At 37.7% G+C, this 27,059-nt stretch overlaps 1 protein-coding gene across 3 annotated transcripts in view; it reads right to left on the bottom strand.

Moving 5' to 3' along the window:
* HHIP (hedgehog interacting protein) overlaps window positions 1-27,059 on the bottom strand; it is a 95,230-nt gene that overhangs the window by 8,797 nt on the left and 59,374 nt on the right. For all 3 annotated transcript variants that reach the window (XM_007189360.2, XM_028168313.2, XM_007189361.2), the window contains exons 8-12: window positions 23,182-23,303; window positions 20,771-20,894; window positions 19,694-19,824; window positions 16,219-16,300; window positions 1,647-1,795 (exon numbers count right to left, since the gene is read on the bottom strand). In XM_007189360.2, the coding sequence (XP_007189422.2) occupies window positions 1,647-1,795; window positions 16,219-16,300; window positions 19,694-19,824; window positions 20,771-20,894; window positions 23,182-23,303 (608 nt within the window). The remainder of the gene's footprint in view (window positions 1-1,646; window positions 1,796-16,218; window positions 16,301-19,693; window positions 19,825-20,770; window positions 20,895-23,181; window positions 23,304-27,059) is intronic.

The raw sequence follows: 27,059 nt of genomic DNA, 5'->3' as shown, positions 1-27,059 counted from the left end.
ACCTAGATCCCTCGCATGGGCAGTTCACAGTAGGGTTCACGCTCCTATGAGAATCTAATACCACTGCTGATCTGACAGGAGGCGGAGCTCAGGTGGTGATGCGAGTGATGGGGAGCGGCTGTAAATACAGATGAAGCGTCACTCGCTCACCTGCCGCTCACCTCCTACTGTGTGGCCCGGTTCCTAACAGGCCACAGACCGGTACCAGTACCAGTCTGTGGTCCGGGGGTTGGGGATCCCTGCTTATAAACTTTCATTTATATCATATATCATTATTAATATCTATTATAGTATGTATTAAGCCACCTATATTCAAAATTATGTTTACCCTCAGTTTAACATACTGTTACTAGCAGGCACTCAATAAATATTTGTTATCTGATGACTTGAGGTGACTTAAAAGGTTAGGCAAAATATAAGTAAGGAATAAGACAGAATGCACACCACGTAAAAGCAGAGAGAATAGATATTGTCAAGCATAGAAGGAAGCAGAGGGAAGATATATCATCAGGAATTAGAATATTATTGCATTTAAACACTGCTTCTCATTTTTTGGCCAACTGATGAAAAAGGAGACAGAATGGGTCAATAGAATATAAGCATTTTTAAAAAATAATGTAATTACTTAATTTCTGCTGAGTTTCAGTTATGATGGCTTTTTCCTAGATATGTAACCATGATATCAATCAATCACGTAATATTATTAGTGCTGAAGCAATTTAAGCTTCAAATGGATACTGTCTCTGTGACTTTAAATGTCTACTTTATTTTGACACTATATGAGGTAAACGAGGTATGGTTATAATTTTTGAAACAAACACATGTTTAGAATAAAGAAAGAAGGCATTTATGAATTAAGGATACTGTTAAATATTAATATGGGACTTGAATTTTCTTTGGCAAGAGATACTTTAATATAGCAGAGATCAAAATCTTCTGCAAGTAATATGTATATGCTGGTTGTTGAAAATGTACTTTCAATATACACATCTTAAACTTTAGGTATCTAAATTAATCTAATTGTCTTACTTCACACCAAGTAGAATTTAAACGCGATTGCATGTATCTGCGGAAGTCGCAAGTTAAAGGATAGAATAACCTTGGAATGAATCTCATTTGCTCTCTGAGCAGCTGCACACCACCTGATGGTCCACAAGGCAGTGGCAAAAAGAATGGAAAAATCTCATTTTATGCCTCTAGATAACTGCATTTTCCCCTTTTCTATAAAAACACCCACTGAAAACCCCTGTTTTTAGCACGCTGCAGCAAGAAAGCAAGCAGCAAATTTAGGGAGGGCCTTTACGGAGTGTCTGGAAAATACTGGCACTCGGAAAGGGGCTTTGCAAGCACCAGGTCATTGGCTGGTGTGAAAGCTCAAACCCAGGACTGAGAGTCCACAGGGATGATCTAGTTGGGCTGTTTTCACGTGTGATTTTGTGAAAGAACTCGATTATGTTTATGATGAACTTATATACGTGAACTGTTTCCAGTAGGAAAATGGCAATGATTTCAGGTGCAAGTTCAGAAACAGACCGAGCATTACTATTGTAAACGGCTACAGTTTTGAACACGAGGTCATTCTAGAAGAAGTAACTAACGTCAAGTTCTTGCAGGCCCCATCCCCCCCAAGCGGAAGGAACACTAACCGACTCTGCACCAGTCCCCTTCCCATCCGGGACTGCAGCAGCACTTTCCTGTGGGCGCGCAGTAGCCGTTCCGACAGAGCCGGGAGCACTCCGAGGTCAGGGTCTGGGCAGGCTGGACCGTGGCCCTGCATTCCTCAGGCATCAGAGGTCTGCATCAAAAGACAACCGTCAAGAGTGCATTTCGGTTGCAAATCAATATTGGAATGAAATCTAGTGATTTTGTAGCTTGCAAAGCACGTCTCTTGCTTTCCAAAGAGACCTTTCTTTTTACGCCACTCAGACAGAAGGGTCGACAACTTTCTAAGAGGAGAAAATACACACCCATGAGGAAACAAACTAACCAGTTTTGAACCAAAGGGAACAGATCAAACATGGTAAGAAACTTTATCATGATCAAAATTCATTGATTAAAAATGTAATTACGTTACATCAATATTTTCATAGCTAAGAATTCCTAGCAATTACAATTTAAAAAATAAAGATGAATAGATATTTTAAAGCTTTTTTTTTTTTTCCCCCTCAAAACTCCAGAAGTTTTTAGGAATAGCACCTGACATAGGTTTCACTTGTTATTGGCATATTTGGCAACATCACGAGGTTGAAGGCACTCATCAGAATGAACAGTGGTAGCCTAAAAAGCTTGGGAATCATTTTTTATTTCATTTTTACATTTCTTTTGAAATACTTTTTCCAGAATGACTGTTCTTAAAAGGACGTCATAACACATGTGTGTGTTTACTACCGACTCAAAGTTTAAACTCTTTATGCAAAGAATGATCTACATAGAGAGATTTTATATACATACATGTATATATGTATATATATTTTTATAATTTGATTTTGTCCCGCTATGAAGAAAAAGAATGCTAATAGTAGCAAACAAAAACATCTTATCTGTCATGTTAATTGTCACAGAACTTTGTTTTAATTGCTCTACGATTGCCATCATTTAGAGAGGGACAAAGGTGCCTTCAGAAGACGGTTGTTATAGTTCTTAATGTTTTTGAATAAGAGGCTGTCTTTCAAGTTGTTTCACGCTGGAATCATGATCACACCTGCTCATTACCTAATCTTTGGGAAAAAATGTGCAGTGGTACTTTGCTATCAGTCACTGCTACCTGTGCCTCAGTGTGGTGAGAAAGCTCTTTTCAGTGAAGGAATGTAAGTAAACACTTCATCACCAGTCAAATCACCACCAGGAGGATGGGCAAATCAGTTGGAGTCCTTAAGTACCATAACAAAGAAGGTGATAATTATAGGTCAGAACCACCACAGAGGTAAATGATATAGCTTTCCAAAAGAAGCAAATAATTAGGCCCTGAAGACTCAGTTTTCTTGAGACAGGTTATCTTGTTATGCCCCTGTAGCAATACGAACAGTGATAATAATTTAGAGCCTGACCTCAGGCTGTTTCTACAAGGACTCAAAACCATATTTAAAATATCTAATGACTTCTTAGCTCCTCTCTCCAATAAGATCCCATTCTCTGTTGAAGGCATTGTTCGGGATTGACATGTACACACTGCTATATTTGAAACAGATAACCAACAAGGACCTACAGTATAGCACAGGGAACTCTGCTCAATATCCTGTAATAACATAAATAGGAAAAGAATTTGAAAAAAAAATAGATACATGTATATGCATAACTGAATCACTTTGCTGTACACCTGAAACTAACATAACATTGTTGATCAACCATACTCCAATATAAAATAAAAACTGAAAAACATAAAATAAAAGAAAGTATTGTTTTGCAACTAACGTGACAATTCAGAAAACGCCCTTAAATCTATTCAACCTCTTATTTAAATCTAGAAATGGTCAGCTTATGTGAAAGGGACTTCAGGCATTCCATATTTTCACTCAGAACACAACATCAAATATTTCCTATGTGCCCCCAAGGGAGTCTTTCTGAGAGTAATGGCAGTGTGATAAGGTGGAGAAGATGTTAAACAGATATGCCAAGGGAAGTGAGGGCATGACCTTGGCCTTCTTATTGTTGAATAGCCCAGGTCTGCCTATTTCTTCCTCATATAAAATTCTTACTTTGTTTGTGAGACGATGGTGGCATTTGTGACCATCAGAAGAGCAGTTTCTCAGTAGCCATGACGTTCTTCTGAGTCACAGGCCATCACCATTTACTGAGTGATAATCGGTAAACAGGTATTGTTTCCGTTTTACAGGTAACTGAGATTCTGTTTATCCAATTCTATTTGTTACTCACTCGTTCACGCTCCTTCTGATTCATTCAAGAAAAGAGGCCCAGAAGCAGAGTGTGTCAAGAATATGTTACATGTTATATGCAATGCAAAAAAGGCAGGCACAGGGGCTTCCCTGGTGGCACAGTGGTTGAGAATCTGCCTGCTGATGCAGGGGACACGGGTTCGAGCCCTGGTCTGGGAAGATCCCACATGCCACGGAGCGACTGGGCCCGTGAGCCACAATTACTGAGCCTGCGCGTCTGGAGCCCGTGCTCTGCAACAAGAGAGGCCGCGATAGTGAGAGGCCCGCGCACCGCGATGAAGAGTAGCCTCCGCTTGCCGCAACTAGAGAAAGCCCTCGCACAGAGACGAAGACACAACACAGCATAAATAAATAAATAAATTAATTAAGAAGAAAAAGAAGGCAGGCACATAGCTCACATGGTACTTGATGATATGGTTCCTGCCTGAGCAGATGAATCTAAAGAGGAGAAGACACCATGTGGATTAAGAACGTAGGCGACTTCGAACAAACAACTACCACCGGAAGATATTGCCTGTTTGAGGCAAAGTGTAGGGACATTGATTCATGTGCACTGGGAACAAATAAGGGGGGTGTGACGACACTGGGAACAGATAAGGGGGTATGACGAATAGGGCTTCTCTGTGGAAGTTCAGTTCTTCAGGGCAGGGTATCTGATCCTTGTTTCCCGGATGATCCTCCAATTAGACACTTTGTCTGATTTTCACCAAACATTCAAATGTGTGGAAACTCAGATTATGGAGGGAATTCTAAGTTGTTTTTTTTTGGTCTAAGGTTGAGCAAATGCTTATCTATCTGTGGCTGTGACTGCTTCATGCTTGGGCTTGTTTAGCTTATATAAAACTGTGTGGCTGTCATATATAAACATTATGATGCCCTTAAATATTTATTTAATTACCTAGGAAAATAATTTTTTTTTCTTTTATGAAGTTGACAACTAACATTCCTCACTTAGCATGTTAAATAAATCCTCTCTCTCTCTGTTATTCTACTGGGGAGCCTTGAACATGAAAATGTACATAAAACATAGCCCATCACCTATAGGACTTCACTTCTCTTAAGGAATGAGTAATCCTATTTCCCCTTTCCCTTCCCCATTGAAACAAAAGCTTTCTGAGGGCAAAAACTATATATTTAATCCTCTTCAAGTCTAGTCATTGACTCTGCCAGGTACTGTGCTCTTCATGGGGATAAGACAGAAACAAAACAGGGTCCTGATCTTCATGGAGACCACTGTGGGGAAGACAGACAAGCAAACACAAAAGTATAAGGCAGTATGATCTTTGCTATGATACAGGTGCATATGAAGTATCACAGGAATACAGATGAAGGTGCAATTAATTTAGGATTGAGGGATGTTATAGAAAGATGATATTTAAGCTACCAAAGTATTTTATCTCCTCAACTACTTATAGTCATAGGAGGTAGGAAAATACCATAGGCATTCAATAAATATTTATTGAATTGAATGCATATAGTAGAAACTCTTTCAAATCTGGAATATAAATTCCATGAAGACAAATATTTCCCTCTCTTCTCTTGTGTCTTTCCAGGACCCAGAAGAGTGTACAGCGCATGGAAGATGCTTATTAAAAATCTGTTGAATGAATGAATGAATGAAATGAGTGGAATTTTAAAAGGGTGTTTGTTTCTTTAAAATGTTACTGAGTGACAATATTAGGAATATATGGACTATTTAGGGGAGGGATATCATTAAAATCGAATCACTATACTTTTATATCATAAGCATAAAACTAAAAACACTCACTGTATTTCTCTCTATTGGCTAAATTAACTTGTATTAATTACAAGTATTTGTAATTACAAATTACAAATGTGTAATATTGTATTACAAAATTCTTCCAAGGCATAGTTAAATTCATTTTAAATAAAGCATTTTTATACTAATTATAATCATAATAAATAAACAACAGGCTAAGAAGTAAGCATGACATAAAGAGATGGGATTACTTTCTCCTCCAGCTGGGAATTAAGTCAACATATCAACATTCATTTTTCTAGTAATACATTTGTTAAAGTTTGACAAAGATTTTTGGTGATCCCAACCATCTCTTTCCTCTCCACTCATTCTTTGTTCTAGGGACATTTCTTCTTTCTATTGAAAAGAGCAAGGTTCCTTTACATGGAATGAGGAGAAAGAAAAGGGAATAAAACAAGTACATTTGAACTTTATTATTATTGTCACCTTGAAATAAACCATCTTGTATATTCCTAATTACTACATATACACACCTCGATGGGATTTAAACAAAAATCTAGGGTATATACTTGTGATAGATGAACTCATTTTTCATTCTTATTTTTATTACACTGGGGAATTGAGCATCTTAATGTAGGCCTAATAAAAATTACTTAAATGGTCTTGCTCTCCTTTTAAACAATTACTTTTTAAACTTTTGGACTCTTAGGTCTAGTGAATGAAGCCTGAGATAGCTTTCAAAATAGAAAACTTACCCAAGAGGATATTCAGGTTTTTAATAAAGAATATATGGTGCCCATTTGTTGACAGTTATCCCCATAGTTCTCAAACTTAATTTAAATCAGAAAAACACATTTTCTAATCCCTTTACACATGACAGATAATGAAACACTAAAGGGATAGTGTAGAAAACTGCCCAACATTTTTTAACGTATAAAGCATTGTTTTCAGAAATGTAAGACATTCTCTTAGAAACCTACATTGGCTGGTTCTGTGTAGCAGCATAAAGCTTCAGATACTTTCCTGAAATAAAGGAGGAAGTTGAGAAGCCTGAGTAATTTATAACGCACATGATACTGTGATGACTTTTTGTGAATAGCTAAGGCCAACAGTGAATGTCTCTGGGTAGTGGGATTAACGAATGGTTTTAATTTTATGATACTTAATAAGTGAATGAATCAATCGATAAATGAGAAGTCTTCTGTGCATTTGCGTGGAAGCACAGGGATAAATTCTGTCTTAGCAGGTCTGATCTTTGGAGTGAGTTTTGCAGAACTCGATCTATTGTGTCCTTTATGAAAAGTAAAGGGGTTCATTCTGAAATTTTTGTTAGGGGTTCAGATTTTAAATTCATGTTATTGTAAAACAAGGTACATCGATCATGAGTAATACTCTTTTATAAAAATCCTGACTCACTGGAAATTTCAGATGTGCTAATTCTGTAGCTTCTCATAGACAACAGTCTGCTTGAGGTGATTAAGGACGTGATGTAAGAACTGTCTTATTCTTTTTTTTTTTTTTTTTGTCATGTGGGATCTTAGTTCCCTGACCAGGGATTGAACCCAGGCCCTCAGCAGTGAGAGCTCGGAGTCCTAACCACTGCACCACCAGGGAATTCCCTTATTCCTTTATCCATAGTCACATTGGGACACATGGAAAAGTGTTCCCTTGCAACTGTAACCTTTGCAAAACGACTTTTCTTCCATGCTTTTTCCTATCGTCATGAGGTAGGAAAAACTGATAAATCTAAATCCTCATCACTCAGTGTGGTCCCAGAGCAGCAGCTCTAGCAGGAGTTTGTCTGAAATGCAGACTCTCAGGCCCTCCCCAGACGTACAGAATCAGAATCTGCACTTCAGTCAGTTTGTCAAGTGACTCACATGCCTGTTCAAGTCTGAGAGGCCCCTTTCCTAATTAGGGCCATGCCCAGCCAAAAGTGGTTAATGGGGCCATGAATACGTGTGGTCAGGAGCTTCCAAGTACAGAATATCCTGGGATCTTGTGATTGGATGGAGTACGGCCTCTACACGAGGGGGCAGCCTTCCTGTGCCACCACAGATCCTGTGGTTTCATGGATTTCCTCACTCGGTAAGCATTCGATATACAAGCCATAACCCATAACCACTCAGTGTTCCTAAAACCATTACTCAGCACTTTTGCCTCAAAAAAAGTAAGAACATGGAAAATTTCTCCCATTTGTATAGCTTGAGGCATAGGAATGAGCACTAGTGTATTAGCGCTATGTCATCTTTTAAATTATTCATTTTAGTGCCTTTCTCCAAGGTCAACACACAAACTAATTTTTCCTTTTTTTTTTTTTTTTTTTAGTCTGGATAATTTTCTTTAGTCTGGATGTTCACTAAATGCTTCTTACTCATGTTGACATTTCTCTTTTCAGGGTCAGTTTACCCATGAGGAGTAGAATTTTGGATTCTGACTACATATAACCATTTTGTAGTACCTGGTAAAACGGTAATACATCATACAAATTCAATTTTGCTCTGAGGAATCTTATACATTCATAATACAATCCTATTCCAGGTTGGAGAACAGAGAAAATGGAATCTGCTTCTGTGTAACCATGCAATATCGTCCCACAGGACTTCGTGGCTGTAGAGATAGCAACACACATTTCCTAAGAATATTTTTCAAGTACCATTTGAGATATACCAAAAAATTAAACGTTTTAAGAGCTACTTGCTTTCACTTCATTCTTAAGGAATGCCTTCTTTGACATTATATCATATGTAAGCTGCTTAGAAAAATCTTTTTACATATGTCCTCAGTAACATATATAAAGTGAAGGAAAAGAAAACAAATTCAAGAATACCTCTGAAACATTGACATTATATCATATGTAAGCTGCTTAGAAAAATCTTTTTACATATGTCCTCAGTAACATATATAAAGTGAAGGAAAAGAAAACAAATTCAAGAATACCTCTGAACTTGTATACATTATGGTCATATTAAACATTTTAAATTTGTACTGTATATTTCTAGAATTCAAATTTAGAATGGGAAAGCCAGTGCTCTATCTTATTTCTCAAACCACTGCATTTCTCTGTTCTGAAATGCGCTGAACAGTGGGGCTGGGCCTTGGCTCTTTTCTCTGTGACCAAGGTTGCCTTCATCTTGAGGTCTGTGATTTAAATGCTGAGCACATGCTCACTCAGAAATAGTGTCGACTGGCTTTAAAACAGCAGTTTGGGATTGAGTAGGTGCTAAACTCAAAGAGGACAAAGGCAGTGGCAATTTGGTGGAGCTGTGAGTTGGACCGCCTAGTGTTAATGAAAGTATTAGAACTTTCACAAATACCTGCTCAATTTTGTTCTATGGTTAAAGATGCAACCAGAATGAAAGCAGGTGATGAAGCCACTTACACTTTCCAGTAATTTCATATTAAACTTTATCCTCACGAGACGGGGCCAACCTTGTTATTCCCAAATTTAGAAGATCAGAACACAGATGAAGATATGAAATAGCTTTCATACAGCTAATTCCAGATAATCTGGAACTCTTTTCTAGCACAGCTTTCTACTCAACTGGTCCTTTTTAGGAAAAAGGGAGCTAGGCACCTGTGTTTCAGGCCTTATTAATCTCCCTATCCAAACATCACTACCACTATACACAAGTATCTAAAAGGGTGTGTGGATCGCCTTCATTCAACTTTATCAGCTTACCTCAGTTTATATATTTCCAGGCGAAGATTAGGAAATGGAAAGTTATGTACTGCCTTAAAAGGAAAACCTAGGAGAAATGACTAATGAAACTGGATGATGAGGTTGTCTGCTTTTAGGGAAAAAAAGGATAAAGTCCAATTTTATTAAATTGCCTTAGGTGTTTCTTGTATTATGTTTGCAATGTCCTTAATTCAGAAACTGGTCCACTACAATTATCAGAAAAATAGGCATTTGCACTTTAATTCAGTGGACTTGTTCCTGAAAAATCTTGTATTCTACAAAATCGCGTACTAAAAATAAGGCTTATGGGAAAAATAGAGTTGGGGCAGACCCCTCGAGATCCATGCAACTTTGTAACTAAAGCACTAGCAAAAATAAAACTTGGTACCTTGGGAGAGGGCGGCCCAGGGAGCAGGTCGGCAGTAGCTGGGGGAGAGATTTGCTCAGGGGAGACTGAAGCACACAAAACCAAAATGGTGATGGACGTGACGCTTTGAACTCAGGAGGGAGTGAAACCTGCAGAGCCATGCAAAGCTGGAGGGATGTCTGGAGCCATGTCTCCTGGGGGAGGGAAACTCATTGCGGGCACTTATTTCTCATTTTAACAGTCAACTGAGAAGGCTTCTTCTGCCTGTACAGCAGCCGGGCTGAGGCCTTGTTCCCCCTGGTAGAACAGACTGGACCAAGAAGCCAACTCATGGTGAGTTTTACCCATCGCCTTCTGGACCATTATCTGGCAATTTGTAATGTACAATGTTCTGGCATAATTTTGTTGTCCCAAAGTGGCAATATTTATCTCAGATAATATTGTTCATGTTTTAGGTAATGGGTGCAATCTCCTGATTTAAGATAAAAATAAGCTCCTTAGAGGAAAGGACTAAATTCTCATGTATATTCTCCCTCCATAGCACATAATACAATATCTTGAACACAGGAGGCAAGCCAAAGATACCTGCAGACTGATTAAATCTCATGACTTAATCTTGTATAACTGTACTTTGATATGATAGAAAAATAAAATTAGGGTACAATAAAAAGCCAATGCCATTGCTTCCTAATATAAAGAAGGAACCACATTCTGTTCAGAATTTTACGTCCAAAACCAATTTTTTTTAACTTAAAAACTTGATTCATAAGCCATAATTGATAAAAATGTTAGACACTAAATAAGAAATTGTCTGCGACTGGGAAAATAGACATTTTAAGTAACACTTTGATTACAACATAATTCAAAAGACTTAAAGCCTATAGTATTTTTCTTTTAGAAGCCATCTAAAAAATAAATCTTTTTCCCACTTAAAAAACTAGATCTACTAGTGTTTTAATTTTATATTCTGTGAAGGCAGAAATTTTAAATATCACTAAATGTTTTAAATGGGAAGTAAAATTTGAAATGATTTTCTGTCCTTTAAAATAGCACAAAAATGTCAGTTTAAATTCTCTTTGAAGACTATTAGGATGACAGATTCCCAAATTTTGATGTTACACCTTTTGATTCATTTGTCAATGTTGACAAGAACGAGTCATTTAAGCAACAGATTTTTTTAGCTCAACTAAAATGAATTAGTAAAAAAATGATGCTAAGGTAGTTTTTTTTTTCTTTAAAAAAGTGTATCTTCCTCTAGAAACCATCTTTTTGCAAATTTGTGTGGCTGTTTTATGCAAGATTAAATCTGCCTTTATCTCGAGAACTGTAACATCTGATGATACACTGTCACAATAAAAGTAGAAGATATTCAGAAGGTCTAATAATATCAGATTTCCACCACTGTCCCAGGTGGGGGAGAAACATGGGTATTGAAAAGAAATGCTTTTAAGAGGCGCTTAACAAATGAGGTTCTTTTTGAAGAATATATTTTTAATTATTCATATTCTCCATTTTATGCCTTTTTAACAAATGCCATTTGTAAGTGGCAATTCAATCAAGTTTTCATAGCAATCTGTACAATTACTCTAGGAACTGATAGTCCAACATTTAAAATTGATAACTTAAGAAAGACTATAATTAGTATAAAGCAGAAAATTCCCTTGAATGCTGTGGTCATATGTCACATCTTCAGAAAATAGGATATAAACATGAGAAGCTTTATAGTATAGACTTTTAAAATAGCATGGTCGTTTAGAGAAAATTTTTTCATAAATTATGGTATAATATTTTGTGTATATTTTGAAATAGGTGACGGCTCTACATAGCCTTGTACGGAATACCTGAGTATGTTTAAGTGTGTTTGTGTGCGTATATACAGAAACACACAAATCTTGGTAAAGTATGAATAAAATTCCAGTTACACTTAGGCCATTACCATATATTATGCATGCATGCTCATCCAGTCGTTAGAAGTTTTGACTTTTTGATCTTATCTCATTCTTTTGCCATATATCTTTAAAATTTCAGATGGTATCTGACAGCATAGGAAGGATTTGGTCACTAAAAATATTGTGCACCACCACGTAAACTATAGCGTATTAAGAATAAAATATAAGCTGGCACCTAAGTGTATACCCTTTTTAGTTACTGGAAATGTAGAAAAATTATAGCAAAAATGTGGACCATGCTTCCTTATCCTTTAGACTTCAAATCCACCATGCTGAATGAATTTTTATAGGGCATATACTTGTTCATGACCTCTAGTGTTAAGAAATTCTGTCATGTTTGAAAACTAGTCCCTCGTCGAGCCTGTGTCCCTGTTAATAGCTGAAAGGTCAATGGAGCTGCTAAACAGTTTGTATTACTGTCAGGGTGGCCATGAAAACACCGCCTGCAGCAAGAGGACTTGGCAGCTGGGTCAACAGGCACCGTGGGGATTTATCAGCCTAGGGAGGCCACTTGCATAAAACTTTGACTGATGAATTGGGACTAGACTGGCTTATTGGGCTAAACCTTCTCCATTATGCATGGCTTTCTTTAGGATGGCAGAGTGGCCTGCCGGCTCCCTGAGACATATGCGAAGGATAAACAGAACCAATTTCCTCTCATGAAGTGATTTTTGTGAAGAAAAAAAAAAAAAGCACTCTTCAGCATCCAGTAGACTAAGGAGTAGGATGAAGATATTAAATAAATAAATAAACAAACAAAGAGCAGTAAGTGGGGTCATCACAGGGAGGGGCAGGGAGGAGACAGGAGGGCAGTGTTTTGATGTTGGTCACACAAGAGTCTGGGGACAGGACATTTCTGCAAAATGACCTCTGAAGCTGGGAATTTGCACTGTTAATTTATAGACCTCTTAAGGGAATGGGTTGCGTGACTTAGGGGGGTTAACAGATAAGCAACATGTTAAAATAGAGTAAGACTGGATACACAGGAATTAAATTGATATGTTTAAGAATGATTTTATTTTATGAATTCCTGGAGAAATAACCCTGGAAACATTTCCAGGTCAGAAAAGGTCATTTAGTTTTAAGTCCATCTGAAACAAAAACTAAAGAATCTTTTTCAATAGTGTGAAAATATTTGTGTGCTATAAAACTAAAGCTTGGAAAGCTCAAAATTCTGTTAGAATTCTTTCATCTCCATCCTTCAGGAGCGTTTGTGTGATTCTGAAAAGATTTAACAAAGAGCAAGCCTCTAAGACATGACTTGGATATTCGAATACTAGGTACTCAGGGCTCTTTAAAACTCCGTGGACACCTTGACCCCAATTTTGAAACGAACACTACCTCAAAAGTTGAGAGATCACCTGAAAATAATTCTTGAATGCATGAAATGAACACCAATGGTACTAAAGAATTGCATCTGCTTTAAATACATTATTTAATTATCTTCACAGCGCTCTACAGAAATGAAGCAGAGGCAGAAGGATTACCTGTTCTTTACTGACAGGCGAAGGAGCACAGTATGGTGACACAATGCAGCATCCACACTAAGGAAGATTCCGAGACAAGACCGTTTGACTGCCTATCCTGCCAGGATAGACTTCCTCATCTTGACAGGCTTCAGATGGCTCTACTAAGTGAGACTGAAATGAGTGTCCAGATCTTGTCCTCCATGCCTTGACATCTGCTGGCTGAAGGAACATCCCAGACCAGGGCATGCAGAACCCAGTACTTGAGGCTTTGGGGGACCCAGCAAGCTGAGTGATTGACTGTACTGATTCGCCTCTAACTCCACTCTGCCACGAAATGAGACTCTTCCACTTCTGAAGGTATCCCTGTTCTAACAGGGAGGCAAAATTCCTCCCTTTTCTGCTTTTTCTTTAAAAACTCCTGAGTTCTCGTGAAGCCATAGAGAAAGCTGGTTGTATTCTCATAGAATTTTCGTTTCTTTGATTGCAAACAATGGCATTTGTTTTTTATAACAGGTTATCTTGCCATCCTTTTCTGAGAAGGATGCCCACCGTAAATGATTTCAAACTTATGTAAATGATTATGTAACATATAGCCTGAGACCAGATTGCCCTTACAGGCTGAACTGGTCATGCTGGGACCTTGTCTGCCTTTGTCAAAATGACCAAAGAATATTACATATGGTTTCACAACTCCCTTATTTTTCTTATATGTGAGTGTGTGTGTGTAAGAAAAAAGAGAAAAAACGTAAATCTTATGGTGTGTAGGAATGTAACTTCCATGATACATCATACAGAATATAAAAATTTTATGATTTGTAGTAATTCTCTTTTAGAGTCATGAGTCAACTGAATGTTTGAAATTCATTCTGAAAACATTATTCTAACAAGTCTGGGGCTCTTCCACAAGAATACAGTTAATCTAAGATTTTAATTTGAGTTAGGTTTTTTGATGTAACAAGAAATGCCTGTGTATTATTTTTTTCCGTTGATGAGGCTCTTTCTTCAATTTCTCCCTCAAACATTTTAGGAAAACCGTTGTGCTCTGAAGCAGACATCCTGAACACAGCTAGGTTAGTAATTAGCTCGTGTTTCCAAAATAATCCCGTTCACATATACTAAAAAGTGTCTGCTTATATAGAACTTCCACTCATCTGGGAAGAACTACTATAATAACAAACGTTGGCATCCAAATCGAAACAGCATGAGGCTCCCAACGAATGTTTATGAAAACATTTGTTTTCTTATAGTCAGTTTAATTTTGAAATGTATGCCTGGGCCTGTGTACAAGGACTGTGTCTCTGGGACTCTGTTAATCCCCCCACCTTCTGAAAACCAAACACACATCTTAACCCTGGCCGCACGCATGACTCACCAGAAACAGGCACCATAATGAGAAGTCAGGCCTTTCAGGTATGTCACTCTGAGACCACCCTATGAGAGGAGGCCCCATGATCACAAAGCCAAGGTCCCTCATGGCAGCCCTGGTAATTAGACACTAATAATGGACTGAAGGTGTAAAATTCACCTCAACTCACCACCAACAGACTAAACAATCCAGAGGAAGAGAGAAACATTTCTGTGAGAAGCAGCGAGAATTAATAATAACACTACCAGAAAGCTTGCAAAAGCACATCAACTTTGACAAATATAATGAAATAACAATGGCTATTTTGAAACTAATGGCATTAGATCTGAGTGAAATCCGTAGACCTCATTCTGAATCGTTAGAATGCTATTTTATGAATTAACACTGGTTTGATTTTTGTTCTTAATATTGCCACCTTCAACAATCACCGAAGTGTCTGATTTTTTTTTTTCCATTCATTACTTTGCTTCTCACAGAAGGACACTGGTTTCACACTCAAGGAAGAAAAGAACGCTTACAGTGTGTAGATGGGTACTTCTCTTACTGTGAAAGAAAATGTGTACTGTTAAATAGAGAAGGAAAGCTGTCATTATCACTGTGTGATAGATGGGCGTATGTGATGCCTTCTATTATAGAGAGACCATTTTTGGTCTCTTTTTGTTCTGCAGCACCAATGTCAACCTATATTTTTCTCAGGAAAGATAGTGTTTTAGGGTACGGAAAAAGGACAAGAATCTCCTTTTGTTAGTCAGTGAATTTTTCAGAAAAACATACACAATTTATAACCTACAAATATTTTTAAAGTGAAATTAAATGAATGCTCTTAGCAAACTTTTCAGATTATTGGAATTTTTTCTCCTAAAAGGGACTTGAAATTTGGGAATTTAAATTTGCAGATGGGCTCATGAAGCTAAGTTAGCACAGAAAGAATTAGAAATTCACAGCACGGCGAAGCTAGGGTCTGACCACTACTGGCGTTCCACAGTAGTCGTATTTGTGAGGATACTGAAGTCCTATAATAATTGTTTCTAAAATTATGGCTAATATCTATTTGACAGTAGATAATTTTAGCAGCTTCCGAGAGTTCTGATTTTATCCATGAAATTAACAACTGACTAATGATGACTCAAGATAATTTGAAAGTTGTGCGTGTGTTGAAGTTGGGTGGGTGGGTAGAGAAGAGCAGGAGAGGGATAATTATATTCTCTAAAGGATTAAAACATTCACATCTTCCTTTTGCTGAAATAAATAACAAAATATTTCTTCAGTTTGCATCTGTTGAGTCACAGAAGCTGTGAGCATCCAGTTATAAAATTAGGCTCCAACGTTAAGCTGCCGAAATAACTTATCCTGATTACCTAACAAAAGTCATACTAAGCATACTGAGGTCTGCCAGAATGTTCCTGGTTTTCTCGAAAGGAAAGGAGGGTTTATTGCTTCCAACAAGAGAGCGGAAGCCGCTGCCTCATTCATCAGGGTCCTCCTGGGACATTTCACTGAGGACCCTAATTCCACAAATATAATGCTGCTTTCAGATGACCACAAAGATGCCATGAACGTGATCGAAATAAGGCCTTTAAAGTTCAGGGTGTTCAAGTCTAGGCCTCAGAGACTGGAACTGAGGGTCTCTCAGGAGAGCACTTAGCAGACGGACAGGGCGGAAATGTTCATCTTTGTTGAGGGCTAATTGCAATTCCATCACTAATTTGAAGGCACTGGAATAACTAAGAGAATATTACTTGACTTAACGGAATATTAAAAAAAAACCTCACCTTTTGGGATCTACAATTTTGTAGAGTTTTCCATTGTGAGTCTGGGTCATACTTTTACTACTTGATAGAACGTAAACTTCACCTATGAAGAGAGAAATACAATAAGTTATTTCACAGTATTACAAAGCCTTACCTTCTGTTGCCCAGCAGATTATTATATATATATAATATGTATGTATATATGTATGTGTATGTATATGCATATATTATATATTCATACATCCTCAGAAGATCACTTGCCTGAGTGCATCCAAATTCTGGTCGCTTCTCCCCACATCTCACTATTACTCCAGTGTGAGCAGATATTAATCTCTCACCTGGAAGATGGCAACAGCCTCCTAAACTGATCTCCCTGCTCCTACTCTTATTCTTCTATGTTTATTCTCAATATACCAGCCGCAGGGATTCCTTAAAAGGCAAGTTAGATCATATAAATTGGATCGCACTCCTCTGTTTCAATACCCTCCAATGGCATCTAATCTCTCTCCCAGCAAAGGTAAGCCCTGACAGTGGCCTACAATGTCCCCCCTTACTGCTCTGACCCCATCTGCAATGTGTCTAGCCTCACCTCCTGACTTTGGACATGCAAGGCAGGTTCCTGTCCCAGCCTCCTGTCTCAGGCCCCTGGTGTCCCAGGCTCGTCCTGCCTCAGCATCTGTCCCAGGTCTTATCTCAGGCTCCTGTCAGTAGACCACCACTAGATGCATTGTTCCCCTTTCAGGTCTGTGCTTAGATATCATCTTTCTTGACTGTTCTATTTAAAAGTACACTTGTCCCAACTCCTAGCCATCTCTATCCCTCTTTACAACTAGATTTTCCTCCTAAGCACTTATTACCAACTAATGTACAATATATTTTTTAAAAATTATGTTTATTGTCCTCCTTTAGGATGTAAACTTCATGAAAACAGTTTAGATTGTTATCTCTTTATCTGCTACTGTATCCCCAACTCCTAGAACAGAGCTTTGCACAGAATAGGTGCTCAATAAATAGCTGTAGAATGAGTGTGGAATGGCAAGTTTTATCTTGATTTATTCCACCCAAGATTCAAAGGTTTGGTTACCAAGTTGTTACTGTTAATTGATAATTTGAGGCCAGATGGCATTGGGTACTCCTTTTTAATTTTTAGCTTTTTAAACAAAATACATTAAAATAAATAGCTGGGGGGAGAGAGAGAGAGAGACCCTTGTGCTCAATCCCAGCTCCATGTCTCTGATTCCTGATGCCAGGCTGTGTTCCTGAAAATGAACTACAACAGATGGCGTACCCTCTTAGGAGAGAACCGCTCTCGTTTATTACCACTCCTTCCATATAATTCAATATATAGAACTGATCATATGAATAGGGAATTAGAAGCTGTATTTATGATTATATGTTTATAAGGCTTTAAAATTTATATTTGATTCTCATTCATGAAATAGGTCTTGATTTAGTCTATATTTCTCTTTTCTACTTTATTATTGTGTATTAAGCACACCCTACTGCTTTCTCACTTCTGGAAAGGATGTTATGGGATTTACATTAAAAACACAGACACAACAGAAAAAATAAAAATGACGTTAAAAAGCAAAGGAATTTAAGTTAAAAAAATCATATTTATTTCAAGTACTTTATGTAGTTTACCGCATTTAGTCCTTACAACAAACCCATCCTAATTTTATAGTTAAAAACACACACACACACACACACACAGAAAAAAGACTCTCAACACTTTTTGTTTTAAAAAATGAAAACTCTAACTCACTTTCTTATATGACTCTTAATTAAAAACCAAAGAGGTTTGCATTAAAGAGTGCAAGTATATTTATTTTTAATTATGAAATATACACTATGTTGTTGCTTTTGGACAGTAAGAACTGTATATGCTTCATTTCTTGGTTCTCCTCCCAGCACTGTATTAAGTGTGGACAGATATTTGGATATTTTAATGGGGGTGATGGTAATAGGATGAATGATGGTGAGTCACTGGCAGTAAGTTCTGGGGAAATCAAAATGATTCATCAACATGATTCTAAATACTCATCTCTAACTCTGCCACAAACAATGTGATCCTAATTTATATTTTAAAATCAGAATTTGCCAATGACGTTTAAATTACAATTACAGAAGATTTAAGCGAGAAAAGGTATCTTTCTGGTTCATTTGAATGGGGTAGGAGAATTTCAAGGGAAAATTGAATGCAAGATACTTTCAATGCTAGAACAAGAAAAAGATAGATTGGACTTCTCTTCTTTGAATCCTTATATTCCTGTGGCTTTGAAATCTGTGCGTTGTGTTTCAGGAAACTTGAGTCCCTTGGTAACCTAAGTGAATGGCATGGATGTGTTTCTGATGAATTCTCTGTTTGATGTAGGAAAACCAAATCTGCGTGTTTAGAGTAAATAATTCTGATTTAGGGACTTCCCTGGTGGCGCAGTGGTTAAGAATCTGCCTGCCAGTGCAGGGGACACGAGTTCGAGCCCTGGTCCGGGAAAATCCCACATTCCGCGGAGCTACTAAGCCTGTGCACCACAACTACTGAGCCTGCGAGCCTAGAGCCCATGGTCCGCAACAAGAGAAGCCACCGCAATGAGAAGCCCGCACACCGCGACGAAGAGTAGCCCCTGCTCGCCACAACTAGAGAAAGCCCGCATGCAGTAACAAAGACCCAACACAGCCAAAAATATAAATAAATAAATAAATTTATTTAAAAAATTTAAAAATTATTAATAATCCTGATTTAGAAAGAAACACAACTTTTCTTTCTTAATACCTAGAAATTTATCTCCAAGGCTAAAGGAGCATGGTAGCCATAGTTTATTTGGATATTATTCTTTAAAGGGAATCATTATGAAAACTACATTTATCTCTGAAATTTAAAATTGGTAGCATTTCACCCTTTGATTGGTAACATTCCAATAACAACTTCTTTTTGCTTGTTAAGCTGCATACAGTTTGATAACATACCAACAAATAAATTGTATGTTATCCCAGAGATTATCAATGAGAAGATAATTTCCATTCTGTTGGAAAGCAGATCTACAAAGTCAGATTATCTTGCACAAATTTCATGCCTCGATGGGCAAAAAAATAAGAGATAAAGTGAGATTCAGATTACAACAAATTTTAATTTATTCCAGGAGACATGGATAAGTGCAAAGGTTCAGATAGAGAATATAAACAAATGACTCAGCTGCATCAAAAATATCAGTAGACATTTAAAATTTTCTCTGTCTTCAAAACTCAAAAATTCTCTTTTGTTCCTGACTCCCATTTTTCTGCTTTATTACTTTCATATTTCTGGCGGGGGGGGGATAAGATTTAAAGACCCCCAGAGAAAGTTTATTGGAAGAGAATACTGAATTGGTCATCTTTGCTGTAGATTACATTTCCAACAAATGGAGGATGAGATCGTTATACTTATTTTTCAGAGCAGAACAGAGCCTCTTGGGCAAAGATTGAGAAGGGAACTTAACAGAAATAGTTTGTACAGTACCTAATTCGTCTTCTCCAAATCCCAAAATGTGACCTGAAAAGTAACCTCTACAGGAACCACCGTTGCCAAGACAGAGTGGTTTTTCTTGCCATTGCTTGGTCACAGGACTTTGCTGGAGGGTTAAGAAATTCCTACAACAAAACATACCAGAAACCTATGATGAAAATATGCTTTTGCCTAAAAAACACAATAAAATGTTTAAAATAAAACTCATAATAAATAATTGTTGTGCCACAGACCTGGCTTCTAAAGGGAAAAATAATATAGCCCATAATGTGTGTGAATACGCCGAAATTCCCATGTGAAGAGAAAGTACTTCAGATAATATTTGGTTTGGAGGCGGGGTACTAAAAGTACCTGAGTCTGAGAAAAGCCCTCCCCTTCATCCAGAGAATGATACTTCCTCTCCAGGACTAGACTCCATACTGTGCTATTAATCAGAGAGAGGGAAGATCATGGGGTCAGTACTCTTTTCTAGTTCCTTTCAGCGACCAAGCATATCAGCTCTGCCATATGCCTGAATGCCAGTGACTTGGGGAACAAGATTCTTATTTTGGGTTTCATCACAGAGTTTTTTATAATTATCCACAATGTGACCTCTACACTTTAGGCTAAAATTCAATTTTGTAGCATTCCGATGAATAGAGACAAATTAAGGTCTGTTGCCAAAAGTCCCAAAAGTCTGGCAAAAGCAAAAATTCTTAGCCTTCCAGATAATTTTTAAAATATTTATACAACTCATGTAAAACCACAGTTTTCAATTTACTCATGATCATGGTAAATTTATGTTAAGGATGAAGAGAAGACTCTAAATAATATGAAATGTCTATCTGAAGACCTCTCTGCTCTTAAAAATTATTTTATGAATTGGATCAAGTATGTTTAAAAAGCATGTTTTAGGAAGTTCTTGAATTATCCCACCAAACATGGTGGAACTAAAAGTAAATAATAATATTTATGTGTGTCCCACACCTGACTTCCAAAGGGAGGCAATCATTTGAATATTTTATGATGGTTTGCCCAGTAATCAATGGATATGTCATTTGATCTATCAAACTGTGGTATCAGGAAACCTACCCATTACGATCTCCAAACACGTAGCTTCCGTAGAGTCTTTCCGACTGGCAGCCTCGGTAAACAAATCCACCAACCAAAGGACCATTACTGAATGGCTTGAATTCTAAAAGTGATGGCTCACTTTCTGGAAATAAATAAACATAACATTAGATCAAATGAAACGTATTTTCATAAAGGAAAAGTAATGTAGGCCACACCACAATTATTACAGTAATGTACTTTAACTCTGGAATGTGTTCCATGATGCGTAAGATGGATCCTTGTTGTAGATATTTAGTGAAAATAATTAGCCCTTTTGCGTAAATATAATGTAATTAAGTATAATGGAAAGGGCTTCCATGCATAGCGGAATGAAATAAAAACGCTCTGCAAATGCTTGTTGTTATTATAACTGCCAAGACATATCAAATTTTCAATGACACTAGAATCTGGATATTTTGCAAAATCATGGACTTTAGAACTAAAATACTTAAAAAAATACTTAATTTTTTTAATATTGAATTTTTTGTAGAAATGCTTCTGCATATGCCTAGTAAACTGAGCCAGACCTCAAATTTTATAAAATGTTTAAAAGTTCAAGCTTTAAAGAAAATAAAGGTATGGTACATAAAAGGTCTTCAAAACCACATTTGTTGCATATTTTAAAACACTGTCACTTAGTCAAGTAATATCTTCATTTAAAATGTTTTAAGAGTTTTGTTTATAGAGTCATGTGGTTAGCAAAGTCTACTTCAGTCATTCCTTCAGAATTACATGTGGATAGACATGTATCTCAGTCTTTCCAGGCATGTCATTTTGTGCTTGAATACAGGGATGCCATTTGCAAAGGAAAAGATACAAAGTCAGCTGCAAATTAATCTGAAAATTACTTATTATGTACTTAAATAAGTCACTATCAACAGGAAATATTTTAGGCAAAAGCTTCTGTGGAAAGACAGTAATTCTAAAGTCCTTCCCCCTCCCCATGTGATTATGGTGAATATGATATTATAAAAAGTAGAACAGATATGTTTTAAATAACCAGGATACTGAGAGGCAGCGTAACTGAAAGACTAAGGTCATGAACTCTGGAGTCAGGTTCAAATCTAGGTCCTGTCACTTTACGTGGTGTGACAGTCAACCTTTCTGTGTCTCAGTTCCCTCATTTGTACGATGTGGCCAATAAGAGTGCCTACCACATACGGTTTCTCTGTAAATGAAATGAGTGAAGTTTGCAAAGTGCTTACTGCAGGAGCTGGCATGTAGTAAGCGTTGTGGATGTGGTTATTTGGTTTTTTTCCCCTGATTTATCGAGGTATAATTAACAAATAAAATTATATATGTATGTACATATATATATATGTGTGTGTGTGTGTGTATATATATATACACATTGTAAAAGGATTCTGTGGCTGTGTGTTTAATACAGAAATGTAAGGCCATCAATATTGTAACCAGTTTCAGCTGAATCCCAATTAATGTGATTGTAGAATTTAGTTCAATCTACAAATATAGCCAAAATTCCCACAAGCTAGTGACTCATTAGATTTTTTTTCTAACCACATTATTCTTTGGTTTGGCTTTTATAAGATGCGCACACACATACATGAATACCTGAAAAAAAATAAAGTAAAATAACTGAATACCACATGAACCAACACAGCTGCTTCATTCCTGGTACTAAGTAAATATCCGTATTGAATGAATAAATAGAAGAAGCAATCAATTTAATAATCTTCATCTACTATATTCCCTGAATCATAATCATATTTGATATATTGTTTCCTCCAGAAGGAGTATATACAAAAACAATGAAAAATATTAACTTTATATTTTAATATGTATCTCTAAATACTCTAGTAATCATGTTATTAAAAATAAGATCTAAACATTCCATCTTCATGACTTGGGTAAATAAGTCATGTTTTTTAAGTCTATTACTTTGTTTTCTCTAAAATAAACACCTTTAAAAATTACATTCTTTTTTGAAACACTTATAATTTTCCTAATTGCTGAGACTAGTACGTTGGGTATTGAGAAATTTCTTACCTTCAACACTTGTTTTTTTCCTCTGTATATAAGATGTTAAGACAAGTTCTCCCTTATATATTAAATAAATAGAAGGTATTCATCTCGATTCTCAGATGAGCAAAATATAAACTGCTAACTTTTGAAGGTCCATTAAATTTTTTGGACCTACAGAGCACCATTCAATCCACGGGAAAGGTAATTGCCCAAATGGAACCCCAAGAGCTTGTAAGAGTCACTGGACCTTTAAAAAGTGAGCAATTGACGCCCTCACCATGGTTAGGCCAGTATTTTGATGCTTTCCCAAATGCTCATTTTGCAGAAATCCTTTTCTCTTCAATTAATATACTAAAATAAAACAAAGCCCAAAGTAAAGCCAAATCAACAAATTATGCTCTACTTACCATAATCTTTTCCCTTAATTATCTGTAGGATTCTGGCTGATGATCTGTTCTTTCCGTTGGAGTCTGAACAAAGTATTGTTAAATTGATGTTTATGTCAGTGGGGTGTCGATCCACAGCACATCTGCGACAAAATGGGGGTGATACCCATGAATTCCAACCGGGGTATCTTCTAAGCTCAGACCAGGGATTCCTGACATAGGAATCCTTTGTGGGCTGGCAAGGATCCTATGGGCAATTTAATTTGGAACCTCTAGAAACCACCAAAGGAAACATCCTGTTTGCTTACTCTGCTGAAGTTTAATGATCTCTGGAGTGTATTTTTTAATTTCTCCTGGTATCTACCTCCATCATGAATGTGCACACTGACCTAGAACATTCGTTAGTCTGTTGTTAAGGAATAGCACATGTATAATACACTGGTAAAGTATAAGAGTAAGAATGGCGGCACCATCAATTCACATCTGCAACACGTGCTACAGAGCACTTGGTCCCCAACTTAACGATGATTCAGCTTTATGACGCTGTGAAAGTAGTACACATTCAGTAGAAACCATACTTCCAATTGTGAATTTTCATCTTTTCCCGGGCTAATGACACGTGGTACAATCCTCTCTCGTGATGCTGGGCAGTGGCAGCTGCAGCTCCCACCAGCCACTCTGTCACGAGGGGAAACAACAATACACTGACACCGATTCTGCATCCCCACAACCATTCTGCTTTCCACTTTCAGTACAGTACTCAATAAATGCCATGAGCTATTCAACATCAAACAGGCTCTGTGTTAGAAGACTGTGCCCAACTGTAGGCCGGTGTGAGTGTTCTGAGCACGTTGAAGGTGGGCTAGACTAAGCTATGATGTTCGGTAGGTGAGGACCATTAAGTGCATTTTCGACTTAACGGTATTTTCAACTGCCGATGGCTTCATCGGGACTTAACCCCATCATAAGTCACGGATAACTTGTAATAATTATAGTATTAGTTTTGTGTTTCTTACATAGAATCACTACGTTCTAAAGTGTGGGCTGCTCTAACGAAGGAAAGCATGCACTCCAGTTCAAGGAATAAAATAAAGCTGATCCCCACAACCATTGAGGTCTTTCACGTGGATTCTGACTTTGTGTTCACCCCCCAATCTGGGGCCAGAATATTTCTGTGACTTAAGCCACTGACTGTAAAGTCCATGGGGATAGGAACCACTTCTGACCTCTTTATCACTGTATTTCTACTCCTTAGTTCAAACCCAGGAATACAAGAGGGGCTCAATATTTGTTGAATGTTTAAGCCAGTGAGTGACTAGGTATGGGAGTTTGGGTTGGGGGAAGAATGAAGTTGAATAACATTTTTGAAGTTCTCACAAATTTGGAAAACAGTCTTGCACTGTTTTTAGGTTTCTCAAGCTTGGCATTATTGACATTTGGGGCCAGATATTTCTTTCTTTTGGGGGGAAGCGGGGGTTGTTCTGAGCATTATAAGCTATTTAGCGGCATCTCTGACCTCCATACACTCGATGTCAGTAGCATGATCTCCTCCTTCCAATCTGTGAAAACCAAAAATGCTTCTAGATATTGCCAAATGTCCTCCGGGGGCAAAATCATCCCATTGAGAATCACTGTTTTAGGCCAATAAAATACACTAATGAAGAAAACAAAATCACTGGGGCTATTAAATAAATTACAAAATTAAAAAAATAATCTGAGAGTAGATTCTGGGGCTTAAGAGACATAAGAGTCATATGCGGCAATTATTAAGCAACAACAACAGTGAAACAAAACCTGTTGGCTCCAAATGATCCTATTCATATTAGCCTGACCTGTAAAAGGTGGGTTAGTGGTTCCGTGGCCGCAGTCACTTTCTTGTCCTCATTAATTCAATGATTCGCAGGATACGATGTCTGGCAGGGATCCTGACACAGACCTGCTGTGACTTAAGGTGGAACCAAGTCCATACAGGGTGAGAAATTTTTCCCGTACTGCTTTTCTTTTGAAAATGGAGAAACTATGACCAAAAAAGGTTTGTGTTTCTAACAAAGAAAGAGCAAAGAGACCTTTGGCCAGGTCTCCCAAAGGTGGAGTTGCTGGAGACCATGAGGTCTAGCTCTGACTGAATATCAAATCCACCAAGAACCACTTGGCCTTTGCCTTTTTAACCTTTAGTCTCATATAAAAAAGAGCGCAGACAGTGAAACTTCTCAGTATGATACTATAAGGATGGGTCCATGTCATTATACATGTGTCCAAACCCATAGGATGTACAACCCTAGGAGGGAACCCGAATGTAAACTATGGTCTTTGGGTGGTAATGATGTGTCAGTGTAGGGTCATCAATTGTAACAAATGTACCACTTGGGCGGGGGAGGTTATGTATGTGAGGTGGCAGAGGTTATATGGGAAATCTCTGTGCTTTCTGCTCCATTTTGCTGTGAACTGAAAACTGATCTAAAGATTAAAGTCTTTAAAAAAAAGGCGGGGGGAGGTGCCTGATGCCAGCTACCTCAGAGTGCTGGCTGACAGTCATCAATCAGATGATGGGCACATGATACGTGGTTTGCTACTCTGCACCAAGGTGCTTAGTAAAAGCCAGCTTTACTTTTAGCCAATAATGATTTTAGTTTCCTTTCTGCTTTATTACATTCTCCTTTGCTTGAAATACTCTTGGAGGGAGGCGGACTGTTCAGCCCTCTACCGTGGGAAGAGGTAAGACTCCACAGCACGGGGGTCCTGCCACACGTAAGGTCTGTAAGGCACCTCGCCCTGTGTTTTCACACTGAGGGTCGGGACCCCCCGGGAAGGTTGCATGAAGCCTCCAGTGGGATTGTGGTGACTCAGGCTGCTCGACTTCAAAGTGCTGCTTTGTGGTGGTATCTGCCGGTTCTGAGCTCTAGGAATGGAATGTGACAGTTTCATCCACATCCTGAAGCCACCTTAAGTAGTCCCTGTCGCCCAGATTTTAAGATCTGCTGAGATGCCAAAAAGGAAATGAACTGTAGACTTGGACTTTGATGGAGGGGAGATGAAGGGCAGGAGGGATTATAAAAAGAAAAAGTTCGACAAATACTCACCTTGCACGTAGTGAACACTCAATAAATATTAAATAGCAATAATAACTAGTAAATGAATAAATGTGGCCAGATACCCCTTAGTATGAATAACAGACCACAGATTAGATAAAGCTTTCATCATAGAATTGCTATATTACACTTCCTAGCAGTTTTCAAGTATACCCCAAATTTCTCATTCTACATTCTTCTTAGCGGTCCTTTCTTTATGGTTCATTGTAGTAAACGGTCAATCTGAATTCCTTTAGTATTTGTAATTTCTTTCAAGTAAAAAACTGTTAACATTTAGCTCAATTCCTTCCAAATGACACTGCGTCATCATCTGTTAAGTGAAGCTATGATAATAAGAACCGTAATTTATTTAAAATCCATCACGTCTGTCAGATACTCTATTTGATTCTTCACTTATAGATCTGTATTTAATCATTACAGCATCCTTGCAAGGTGGCTATTACCATCCTCACTGAATGTATTTATAAGGAAATGAACATTTAGAGCGGTTTAAGGAGACCAAGTTTATTATCTGTCTGAATTGTTCAGATTGAAGTCTTCATCCTGACACCCATCCACCAGTGTTTATCCAATAATAACTCTCCAAAATGTTAAGGCGATATTTCTCTGTGAACTTGTCCTCTGCCTTGTCTAATCTGCCTTCTCCATCTGCTTCACACATTAATAGAAGAAAGAGGGCAAAATACTGGGTAAGATAAGATAATGAACCAGTGTAATTTGAGAGGCATAACCTTGGATACCACTCTTGGCTGCTCCGCGCCCGGAAACCCTCTTTCTTTCCCCACTTTGTGAATCCCGGCCCTGCTGTAA

This window comes from Balaenoptera acutorostrata, chromosome 5 (assembly GCF_949987535.1).
Source record: "Balaenoptera acutorostrata chromosome 5, mBalAcu1.1, whole genome shotgun sequence".
Taxonomy (NCBI): domain Eukaryota; kingdom Metazoa; phylum Chordata; class Mammalia; order Artiodactyla; family Balaenopteridae; genus Balaenoptera; species Balaenoptera acutorostrata.
The sequence above is the reverse complement of the archived record's forward strand: the minus strand, read 5'-3'. Positions and strand labels throughout refer to the sequence as shown.